General features: G+C 44.2%; 2 protein-coding genes across 2 annotated transcripts in view; one reads left to right on the top strand and one right to left on the bottom strand.

Moving 5' to 3' along the window:
* LOC121685073 (arginine vasopressin-induced protein 1-like) overlaps positions 1 to 5,919 on the bottom strand; it is a 7,142-nt gene extending 1,223 nt beyond the window's left edge. Inside the window, exons 1-3 of the mRNA XM_042065350.1 lie at positions 5,365 to 5,919; positions 2,514 to 2,742; positions 133 to 224 (exon numbers count right to left, since the gene is read on the bottom strand). Of these exons, the coding sequence (XP_041921284.1) occupies positions 133 to 224; positions 2,514 to 2,720 (299 nt within the window). The 5' untranslated portion in view covers positions 2,721 to 2,742; positions 5,365 to 5,919. The remainder of the gene's footprint in view (positions 1 to 132; positions 225 to 2,513; positions 2,743 to 5,364) is intronic.
* A 2,764-nt stretch (positions 5,920 to 8,683) lies between these two features.
* marveld1 (MARVEL domain containing 1) lies at positions 8,684 to 9,875 on the top strand. Its single transcript, XM_042065351.1, has one exon. The coding sequence runs from the start codon at positions 9,247 to 9,249 to the stop codon at positions 9,739 to 9,741; it is 495 nt and encodes a 164-aa protein (XP_041921285.1). The 5' UTR covers positions 8,684 to 9,246; the 3' UTR covers positions 9,742 to 9,875.
* The last annotated feature ends 2,625 nt before the right edge of the window (positions 9,876 to 12,500 follow it).

Here is a 12,500-nt window from a genome sequence, read left to right as displayed (position 1 = left end):
GGTGTGTGCGTGTGACAGAATGCACACAGAGGCTGTCAGTTATAAACCAGCAAACTGACCAACATTCACTAACAATGCAATATGTGTGTGTGTGTGTGTGTGTGTGTGTGTGTGTGTGTGTGTGTGTCTCACCTGAGGTGTCCAAAGGCTCGTAGCCAGCGGGGGCCAAGTGTGTGACGAGAACTCCGGTTTCTCCGCCCCCTTGCACGCAATCCCATGAGCGCCTGGGGCAGGGAGAGAAGACAGTGTGAGAAAGTGTGTGTGTGTGTGTGTGTGTCTGTCTGTCTGTGAGAGAGAGAGTGTGTGCAAGTGTGACTCCAGACACAGAAAGTCATGTGCATTGTGTGCTAAAGCTGATGGAAAAGCATTTTGATCATCATGACAATGCTGGGCCTGTTTAGAACAAAAGGGCTAGAACCCTCAGGAGGCCACACCCATCACCTTAAAGGCGCAGTCCACAATTCTACAAATAAGCCACACCATCACCTTAAAGGCGCAGTCCACAATTCTACAAATAAGCCACACCATTACCATAGGGACTGTTCGTTATCTATTTAGGGGCCACCGGAGGAGTTTTAGTCAAAAAAGACGTCACCCTCCCTAGCCAGCAAGACATTTTTCTGAGACCCTCCAAAGTGATTGAGAAAAAACGCATGACCCTCCCCAACAATTTATTGATGCCTTTTGTACTGGGTCAATTTGTGAGCTTGCATGCTACCACTCCTTCCTTGAAATGCCTTGAAAAGGCTGTCGTTTGCACAATTTCACAAATAATCACCAGGACCGAAACATAGGCTACCTGTCAACTTTTTCCGGGTTTATCACGTATTTGAACTTTATTTCCCGCTGTCTTAGGAGGAGCTGCAGGGCCGTGCGAACTCGACGGGTGTGAGGCCCTTTTCACTTACGTGCATGAAGTCATGCGATAGCCTACTTTACCTGTCGCTGCATTTTAATAGTAGGCTACTCATAGGCTACATCACAAAACCAAACTAGTGTAACAAAGCAATTTAACAGGGGGAATTAATTGGGCTTGAATCATTGTGCTGAACGCTATTTGTCAATGAGCAGAAACACACTCGACATTCAAACTATTGATAAGATGTGCACTATGGAAACTGGTCTGTAGGCTAACATTGGACAAATAAATGACATTGACTCGCCATATCCTGACTCAGAATAAAAAACATTTTCTTGCTTACTTTGCCGCAAACTCAGCCATGAAATCATAGGCCAGCTTGCAGGTAAACGTCTTCATAGAAGGGCGAGCCTATACTCTCCTGTGACATGGAGGTGCGCAAATAGTTTTTAATAGCCTATTCAACTTCGAAAAGTTTCGTTCACCCGATGCCAGCCACTGAACGCAATTTAAAAGTTCGGGAAGGTTTGTTCAATCTTTTTAAATTTTAACTCATTGAGTGCCAAAAACGTAATATTAAATTTTTCCTTCCCATGCGTTGAGTGCCAAAAACGTAATATTAAGTTTTTAGCTTTTTTTTTTAAATTACGAAACTAGACACTCTAACACACCTTATATGTGATTTTGGGAACTCTGTGATGAATGGAAATGAAATATATGACGATCGAAAACTCATGAAAACGCACATCTGGACATTTTATCATAACTCGCCGCTTGCCGCTTTTCGAATCAGTGACGCATGCACGTCAGGTCAAAACCAGGCCATTTTCGTGGGTCTATCACTAGGTGGCAGTCTCGCCAGGTCTCACTGATCACTTCCCGGAAAGTTTACAGGCAACACATATTACATGAAAGACGTTATATCTCCATTTCTAGAAAAAAAACAGCGATTTTGATGAAAACTAGCCACTGTTTAGCTTGGGATTTCTCAGGAACAGAGGCGTGTAGAAATACACGGTTTGCACCCACTGAGAGCTTAAAGTCTCACCTTTTAAACAAGCCATTGTATGTGTTCATAGCTATAACACAGAATATGCTGTGGCTGTACAAAAATCATCAACAATGGTCTAGATTGCTGGCACTCTAGGACAAAGCTTCCGAAAACAGCTTGGCATTCAATGAGTTAAGTGCAGTAGCCTAGGCCTATCTGTCCCCTTTTGAATTATATCTCGAGCCTATTATGAGATAGCCTACAGTGCGTTATGCACGTGCTTCAAAAGAAAAAACTTCGGGATAGATTTTTTGGATGGTTATGGCTGACCCTCCCCTCAACAAAGAATAAAAAGACATGACCCTCCCTTATTTTCCTCCGGTGGTCCATTCCATAAATACCGAACGGTCCCTTTAAAGGCGCAGTCCACAATTCTACAAATCTGTATTTGTGCTCAAATAAGCTCTTAAATAATGGGGAATAGAGTAACTCGGACCCAGTCGTAAACAATTCCAACCAATCAGCATTTTGATTCAGAAGCACGGATGGGAGGGATGTTATTTGATTGGCTGTTATTGAGCTCAAATATGATCAGCCTGTGTGTGTGTGTGTGTGTGTGTGTGTGTGTGTGTGTGTGTGTGTGTGTGTGTGGTATCCGCTCACCTGGGTGAGTTCTGCAGGGTCGCCCCTGCCCCACACCACCTGTGCTCGTTGCTCGGCCTCGTCATCGCCTGACGAGCGAAACAGATGCTGCAGCTCGCGCACAGACACGCCCACAAATATGTCGGCCACTCCCACCTTCCGGCTCCGCCTACACCACACCCTGGAGGGCCCGGCAACCGTAACCGGGGTTGGGACTTCTGCCGCCATCACACAGACACAGAAAGGGGAACTACAGAGAAACACACACACACACATAAGTATCTGTATTGAACACACGTGCATACACACACACACACACACACACACACACACACACACACATAAGTATCTGTATTGAACACACGCGCATACACACACACACATAAGTATCTGTATAAAGAACACACGCGCATACACACACACACACACATAAGTATCTGTATAAAGAACACACATGCATACACACACACACACACACACACACACACACACACAAACAGTAAATATCTGCATAAAGAACACACGCGCATACACACACACACACAAGAATCTGCATAAAGAACATGCACACACACACACACATAAGAATCTGCATAAAGAACATGGACATGCGCACACACACACACACACACACACACACACACACACAAGAATCTGCATAAAGAACATGCACACACACACACACACACAAACACACACACACATAAGAATCTGCATAAAGAACACACATACACACACAAACACAAATAAGAATCTGCATAAAGAAACTGAAGAGGAGTTATTTTAGTTGAAACGAATGGCTTCAAAGTAATTTTGCTGACACACGGATGTCTAACAGGCATTCATCAGCAGTTTCTCTCCTGATGTTTTTAATTCATGTTTCTAATTATGTGTCCTTATTATAGTTGGATAGAAGAATCCAGCTGTTGTGGGTCATGTGACATGTGATTGTTATTAGTTCACCCTGTTCCTGCACCCATCCTGAGTGGACCGCTGTGTGACCATGTCTTTAGACACACACACACACACACACACACACACACACACACACACACATACAGTAAGTATCTGCATAAAGAACACACGCGCATACACACACACACACTCTCATTCTGTTCCTGCACCCGTCCTGAGTGGACCTCTGTGTGGCCATGTTTTTAGAGAGACAGAGATAGAGAGATAGATAGATAGATAGATAGATAGATAAATAGATAGATAGATAGATAGATAGGATAGGCATGGGTCAAGGTTAGCGTTGGGATTTAGGTGCCTTTAAGTCAACAGTGCAGTGCTGCCTGGAAGATGACGTTGGGGGCTTAAAGCAACACCAAAGCCCTTTTTCTCTGATAGATTGGGAATTGGGTTCCTCCTTAGCGCTAGTTGGGGAATTGGGTTCCTCCTTAGCGCTAGTTGGGGAATTGGGTTCCTCCTCCTTAGCACTAGTTGGGGAATTGGGTTCCTCCGTAGCGCTAGTTGGGGAATTTGGTTCCTCCTTAGCACTAGTTGGGGAATTGGGTTCCTCCTTAGCACTAGTTGGGGAATTGGGTTCCTCCTTAGCGCTAGTTGGGGAATTGGGTTCCTCCTCCTTAGTGCTAGTTGGGGAATTGGGTTCCTCCTCCTTAGTGCTAGATGGGGAATTGGGTTCCTCTTTAGCACTAGTTGGGATATCGTGGAACCTTAAGAGTAAGAGAAGATTCTCAAAAGGTGCGTTTGCACATGTGATAATGTGTGTGTACGCAGCAGCAGTTAGTTTTAAAACCAGCTAACCCCACTAAATGACCAGCAAGCGTTAAGTAAAAACCTCTTAATTAACCAGTAGTCTCTCTCTGTGTGTGTGTGTGTGTGTGTGTGTGTGTGTGTGTGTGTGTGTGTGTGTGTGTGTGCCAGGTAAGCCTGCTTACCTCTATGTCCTGAGAGTGCAGATGGCCTTGGATCAGACCAACCAAAACCCAGACAGACAGACACACAGCAGTGAGACAGACAACAGGGCAGAGAGAGAGAAAGAACAGAGAAAAAGAAAGAAAGAAAGAAAGAAAGAAAGAAAAAAAGAAAGAAAGAACAGAGAAAAAGAAAGAAAGAAAGAACATAGGAAAAGAAAGAGGAAGAACACAAAAAAGACAAAGAACGCATATAGGGAAAGAGAGAGAGAGAGAGAACACATGTGTTATAAAGAGAGAGAGAACAAATGTGTTCTAAAGAGAGAGAGAACACATGTGTTATAAAGAGAGAGAGAACAAATGTGTTCTAAAGAGAGAGAGAACACATGTGTTATAAAGAGAGAGAGAACAAATGTGTTCTAAAGAGAGAGAGAACACATGTGTTATAAAGAGAGAGAGAACAAATGTGTTATGTCACGTTGTGTTTTGTTGTGTTACGAGATACTATGGTCTAATTTGCAGTTATTAGGGGATGCGTCAGCGACGTGAAGTTAAGTTGCCTGCAGTGGCACGAGGAGGTTAAGCGCTCGTATTATAACCGCGTGGCGCGTGCCTGGGGTTAGGTCCGAGCAGCAGTCAGCTGGTGCGCCACAGTTCCGCTACCACCAGCCCCGTTAATCCTGCATCATCAAACCATCACGCTTCCCGCGGCGAGACTCCTGGCTTTCGCCGTCGGGCGCCTCCTCTACCGGCACCGGTGACCGGGATCTAACCGGCGCCACTGCGGGAGACACAGCTAAATCTCTGCATGGATGCGGCAATAAACAGTCGTTTATCTGTCGTCGATCTGTGATTTCTATGCTGTTTCCACACACTGATGTTAGTTTCGTAACAGCAAAGGTAAATAGGTCAAATCAAAGAGGCGCATATTGGCCATTCTCCTGTTTTTCCCGATCAGCTGATAATACTAACCCTAAGAATGATGTTTTCCCTACCGTTTGCGAACGGAGACCACTCCTAGCAGGGGCGACCTCCAGGCATGGCTGTGGCGAAGTTGTCGGTGAGGTTAGCGGGCGACCAGCGCGAGCCTGGGTGCTCCGGATGGCAGGGGCGGCTGTGGAGGTCAGCGGGCGCTGCAGGTGAAGATCAGCGGCAGCGCGCGGTCTGAGTCTGGAATGCTGGCGTGTTCTTGCGTGATGCTCAGCCAATAGGCGCAGAGAGAAGTCCATGGTCCGCCCACCGGTGTCGAATGAGCAATCAGGGCCACGTCGGGGCGTGGCTCGCTCTTGGCCACGTCGAATGTGGGAATTCATTCATTGACGTCAAAGCTACTGGTTGGCTGCGCAGCGATGTTTGGCCACGGTGCTTCAGGGCGCATTCACGCACATGCCTGTGATTGGTGACAGAAATGGCTGAAACTAGCATGAGTGACGTGTGCGCAGCTCAAAGACTTTATTCATCACACCGAATTCATCTGGAAAACGAGCACTCATAAGGATAAGCAACGTCATACCAACACACACACACTCGCAAGAATGTTTGGCACCAGACCTCTGCTACACACACACACACACACATGCACAGGTCATGAAGCAGATTTCCAAACTGATTCTTGGTGTAGCAGGCAGGAGGGGTGTGTTTGCTGAGGTGGGTCTTCAGTCTTTATCAGTGGTGGATGAAGTACACAAATCCTGTACTTGAGTGAAAGTAGAGATACACATGTTCAAATGTTACTCCAGTAAAAGTAGAAGTCCTCCTTTTACATTTCGACTTGAGTGGAAGTACAAAAGTACTTTCCTTCAAATGTACTTAAGTATCAAAAGTAAAAGTCCTGAAATGTATTATGACTACAGTTGCATTTACTTTGTTTAAATGTTTCGGCACAGATATAGGCATTCATTGAGCCTTTCTCCTCCATTCTAATAATGCTAATGCTAATAATTGCTGTATGTAGAAAGAACTAAAAACAAACTAATGTGATATCTTAGATACTTCAAAGTAACCACATTTTTCTTTGTTGAATGCTTTACACTTTCGGACCAAATCAAGATGTTCCCTTTTGTGTTTGATAGTGTCAGATTGTCTATCATTGTCTATCATTTGCTCGATGGCATCAAGAGGCTAGCAGTGGTGGACGAAGTACACAAATCCTGTACTTGAGTGAAAGTAGAGATACACATGGTCAAATGTTACTCCAGTAAAAGTAGAAGTCCTCCTTTTACATTTCCACTTGAGTGGAAGTACAAAAGTACTTGCCTTCAAATGTACTTAAGTATCAAAAGTAAAAGTCCTGAAATGTATTATGCCTAATACAGTTGCATTGTTGAAATGATTCGGCACAGACATAGGCATTCATTGAGCCTTTCTCCTCCATTCAAGGACAAAATCAGTTAATACTTGTTGTATGTAGAAATAACTAAAAACAAACTAATGTGATATCTTATCTTAGATACTTCAAAGTAACCACATTTTTCTTTGTTAAATGCTTTACACTTTCGGACCAAATCAAGATGTTCCCTTTTGTGTTTGATAGTGTCAGATTGTCTATCATTTGCTTGATGGCGTCAAGAGGCTAGTTATGGTAACATCAATATTGTGAAAAGGGGTCAACAAGGTACAGTAAATAGTGCATATGACAATAACATAGGTTAGGCAACACCATTATTTGACGCCTAGCTCGCTTAATAGAAAATATACATTTACACATGTTTTTGTACAGTCTTTTTTCCAAAAGGAACTTCAGCTGTACTTCAGCTGTCACAAAATGTAGTGGAGTAAAAAGTAAGATATTTGGCCTCGAAATGTACTGGAGTAAAAGTAAAAAGTTTAACAAAATTGAAATACTCAAGTAGAGTACAGATACATGAAAAAGCAACTTAAGTACAGTAATTGAGTAAATGTACTCAAGTAATGTCCACCACTGGAGGCTAGTTATGGTAACATCAATATTGTGAAAAGGGGTCAACAAGGTACAGTAAATAGTGAATATGACAATAGGTTAGGCAACACCATTATTTAAAGCCTATGTATCTTGTGATTAATTACAGGTCTGGGTGAACATATACATTCATGCTCGCTTACTTATACATGTAAGTACAGTACACATGTATTTGGACAGTCTTTTTTCCAAAAGGAACTTCAGCTGTACTTCAGCTGTCACAAAATGTAGTGAAGTAAAAAGTAGGCTAAGATATTTGGCTTCGAAATGTACTGGAGTAAAAGTAAAAAGTTTAGTAAAGTACAGATACATGAAAAAGCAGCTTAAGTTCAGTAATTGAGTAAATGTACTCAAGTAATGTCCACCACTAGTGTGTGTGTGTGTGTGTGTGAGAGAGAGAGGGATTATGTGTGTGTGTCCACCACTAGTCTTTAATGCAGTGTTTTTACACTCAGTCTCTAGATGTGTTTCTTCTGATCAGACACATGCCCCCCCTTCTATTTTCTGTTTCTCTTGTTTCTGAATCCCTCGCTCTCTCTCTCTCTCTCCCTCTCTCTCTCCTTCTATTCTCTGTTTCTCTTGTTTCTGAATCTCTCTCTCTCTCTCTCCCTCTCTCCCTCTCTCTTGTTGCTGAATTTCTGAATTATGTAAACTGTTCAAGGTGGACTGATACCTGTTTCTTTCTTTTCTTTTATTTTAGCTTTCTTTATTTTATTTCACATAATTTGTGTGTGTGTGTGATGGTGTGTTGGGGTGAGGTGTTAATATGGGTCGGTTTTATTGCTAGTTGGTTTCCTTTTGACTCATAAAGTCAAAAGTCTCTCTCTCTCTCTCTCCTTTTATATTCTCTCTTTCTCTTCTTTCTAAATCTCTTCACATCCTCTCTCTCTCTCTCCCTCTATTCTCTGTTTCTCTCGTTTCTAAATCTCTTCACATCCTCTCTCTAATCAAATCAAATCAAATCAAATCAAATGGTGCTTTATTGCCATGAATGAATACAGTCATTGTTGCCAAAGCTACAGGTATAACATGTTAATATTCAGTTTCTCTTGTTTTATAAATCTCTTCACATCCCCCCTCTCTCTCCCTCTCTCCCTCTCTCTCCCTCTATTCTCTGTTTCTCTCGTTTCTAAATCTCTTCACATCCTCTTTCTCTCTCTTCTCTCCTTCCACTCTGTCACACTCTCCATGTTTGGATGAGGCAGAGAGGGGGAGGAGAGAGAGAGAGAGAGAGGGAGGGGGGAGTGTGAAGACAGAGAGAGAGAGAGAGAGAGAGAGAAAGGGAGAGAGCAGAGGGCTAAAGTTGGGAAAAGTGGTCCCACCCACATTCCCTTCCCCTCTGCCTGAGAGGACAGGAAGAGAGGGAGGGAGGGAGAGAGGGAGAGAGAAGAGAGAGGGAGAGAGAAGAGAGTGTGTGTTCCAGCTGTGCTCGCAGAGGAAGCGGAAGAGACGACACTCTTCAAGTTTCAAACGCCTGAGGCTGCGGAGCAAAGGAAAACTCTCTCAACACACACACGCACACACACACACACACACACACGCGGACACACACACACACACACACACACACACACGGACACACAAACGCGCGTGTGTGAGCGACGTCTGTGGATCTGGGATCGCCAGCCGTTATCTCCCTTTCATCTGTCTTCAAGACGTCACGCCACTCCCCAGCGCAAGAGAGAGCGAAAGGACGAAACGTGACGGAGCGACGGAGCGACGGAGGGGTGGAAGAAGAGAGAGACCCCGGGAGAGAGAGAGAGAGAGAGGCGGCGGAGAAGAGAGAGAAAGAAAGAGAGAGGAAGAAAGAAAGAGACTGAAAGAGAGAGAGAGAGCGAGAGACACTAAGTTGGCGGAGGAACCTATTGCTGGTGGGGGCCTGCTGAGTGTGTGTGTGTGAGTAAGTGTGTGTGTGTGTGTGTGTGTGTGTGTGTACAGGATGGCCCCTCAGGCTGACGCGCCGAGTGGGAACGACATTCTGAGCCGCCTGCGGAGTGTGTGTGGAGTGCTGCGTCTCCTCCAGCTGTTGCTAGGCGCTGGCGTCTGGGTTACCATCGCCGCCAACAGGTACGAGGGTTCCGTCCACTTCGTCCTGCTGGTGGCCGTCCTCTTCTGGCTGCTGTCCCTGGCGTCGCTCGCGATCACCGCTCTCGACCGGCAGAGCCTGGTGCCGCTGGTCGGCGGCGACCGATGGCCGCTGAGCAACCTGGTCCTGGACGTCGCGGCGACGGTCCTCTACGGTCCGGCGGTGGGCATCATGGCGTACAAGACGCAGAAGAACGCCTTCTGCAACCTGGAGCAGTACAAGCACGCCTGCCACTACAAGGTCTACCTCACGGCCACCGTCTTCGCCGGACTGACCGCGCTCGCATACCTGCTGTCCGCCATCTACCGCGCCGTCACCAAGTGCCGCGGACACACACCGTCCGCCTGAGGGGCCACCACTGCCTGGACGGGGGGGGCTTTAACCCTGGCAGGAAAGACCCCCAGAAACTGAAGAATGCAGGAACAAACAGAAAGAGAGAAAGAGAGAGGGAGGGGGGGGAGGGAGAGAGAGAGGGAGGAGGAGAGTTTTTCTGCTGTGTCTAAGGTCTGCTTTAAGCTGCAGAGAGAGGGAGGGAGAGAAAGAGAAGGAGAGGGAGGGAGAGAGAGAGGGAGGGAGGAGAGTTTTTCTGTTGTGTCTAAGGTCTGCCTCAAGCTGCAGGTTTGACACTCCTGGTATTTCTCTTATTTAATGTCCAATATGGGATTCAGCAACACCCTGAACGGATTTTTATACTTTGTGTGTGTGTGTGTGTGTGTGTGTGTGTGTGTGTGTGTTTGTGTTTTATTCCGGTACACTGCCCAGAACACTGAGTAATCATATTCCTACACAGACAATTTTAGCCAAAGTGTGTGTATGTGTGTGTGAGTGTATGTGTGTGTGTGTGTGTGTGTGTGTGTGTGTGTGTGTGTGTGTGTATGTGTGTCTGTGTGTGAAGGAGAGAGAAAGCTGCCAATTCTGTAGTGTTACTTTAATGTTTTTTTCCCTTCTGCAAGGAGTTTCTGTGTGTTTGAATTCCTTCTGATGTACAAGCTGATGTGACAGAGAGTTTGTGTGTGTGTGTGTGTGTGTGTGTGTGTGTGTGTGTGTGTGTGTGTGTGTGTGTGTGTGTGTGAGAGAGAGAGTTTTCTCTTATGTTTATGTATGGAGAGATCACACTTTAATAAACGTACTGCTACAAAGCACCAAACAAAGTTCTGACATGGTCTATCATTGTGTGTGTGTGTGTGAGTGTGTGTGTGTGTGTGTGTGTATGTTTGTATTATATGTCTCAAATTGTATGTGTGTCTGTTGATAGATTCTGGGACTTGAGCGGGCTTGAGCGCAGATAATATGAACACACTGAAAATACAAAGATTATGTGAATATAGATTATGTAGATATATATTAGATAATACAGATTATGTGAATATAGATTATGTAGATATATATTAGATAATACAGATTATGCGCGTCGGGGTCCGGTTCGCCATGTCGGGACTTATTTTCCCCATGATGACCGGCGTTCTATACATTATCCCGCTTATTATACGGCTACTTGCCAAAACGAAAAAATAAACTCCACGATATGTCTCTTTACACTTAATTGTTACCGTTTCGTCGTGGCTTTTGCTGAGAAACAAATAGTTCGCAACACACGCTGAACTTGAATGAAACATTCTTTAGAACACAGTCGATCAACCGTCTGCTTTCACTTTTGAATGAAGTTCAAATGCAAGAAGTGACCGGAATACTTGTGGAGTGATATGATCAGCAGCACAAAACCCGTTGCCATTGACAGCCGTAATTATATGTTTGCAGCGGTAATTACATGAATTTATTTTACCGTGAACGTTGGGAAATCCCATTCAAGTCAATGGAGCGTTCTACTAGCATTGTGAAGAGCTGTATAATAAGTAGATATATATTAGATAATACAGATTATGTGAATATAGATTATGTAGATATATATTAGATAATATAGATTATGTGAATATAGATTATGTAGATATATTAGATCATATAGATTATGTGAATATAGATTATGTAGATATATATTAGATAATACAGATGATGTGAATATAGATTATGTAGATATATTAGATAATATAGATTATGTGAATATGGTTCTCAGATAATAAGTGTATAATCATCACACACACATAGACATGGGCATATCTAAAATGATGACATGAACACACACACACACGCACACACACACACACACATGCACAGATCTGAAGACCCATACAGCCACCTCTCAAGCAGCACATGTGACACACACATTTGCAAATGCACACACACACACACATACACACACACACACACACATAGACACACACCTCCACACCTCGGCACATATGGAGATCATCAATCTCACCCATACGTATGTATACTGTATGTATACAGTCTATGATCTGCCAGATCTGCTATTGGCTAGCTGTCTGAATTGGGCATTTGTGGACGAAGTCTAAGGCAGGTGGTTAGTAACATGTCCTTGGCAGCAGAACAACCAAGCAAATGGTTGTGGGTAAGGAGAAGTCACACTTCCTGGGGCGCAAGCTAAGGTAAGCTAACTGGCTCATTTGTTTTGTGTTTGTGACGGACTGTGCCTGGGTCGATGGTGGTTGGTTAGGGTTTTTAGGGTTATGGTTCAGTCCGCATCAACGGGACAGACCAACTTAGCCAACCTAGACCATGCCTAGGCTGGTTAAGAGTATTTTGGGTATTGGATATTTGAATGTGGTAATATGGCAACATGGAGGGGAGTGTCTCCAGCACGCTGGTTTCACTGTTAAGCCTTCATGAGGTGTCGTGGGCCTAACTTAACGAAACATCGGTGAATGAGGGTGCCCACATGATAACCCCAATGACATGCTGCATACTGTATACTGCTGTTAGATGGGCCATTTGTCTTGTGCTTGTGACCATTAGTTGGCAGATTGGTGGTTGGCGTGCTTTTTTAAGTTAATTTGGGCAGGGGCTTCTGAATGTGTTTTTACCTTTGGATTTTGGCACAAGCGAAATTGTGCCAATATGTAAGATGTAAATATTTCAAATACAAAATAGTATTTAGTAATTTGTATTTTATTGGGTTGAAGGAAAGGCCTTTGTATCAAAATACTTCATAGGTGTGTATTTTTGTAGTTTAAAAATAGTGCCCAAAACTT

This window comes from Alosa sapidissima, chromosome 16 (assembly GCF_018492685.1).
Source record: "Alosa sapidissima isolate fAloSap1 chromosome 16, fAloSap1.pri, whole genome shotgun sequence".
Taxonomy (NCBI): Eukaryota; Metazoa; Chordata; class Actinopteri; order Clupeiformes; family Clupeidae; genus Alosa; species Alosa sapidissima.
This window is presented reverse-complemented; position numbering and strand designations above follow the sequence as displayed.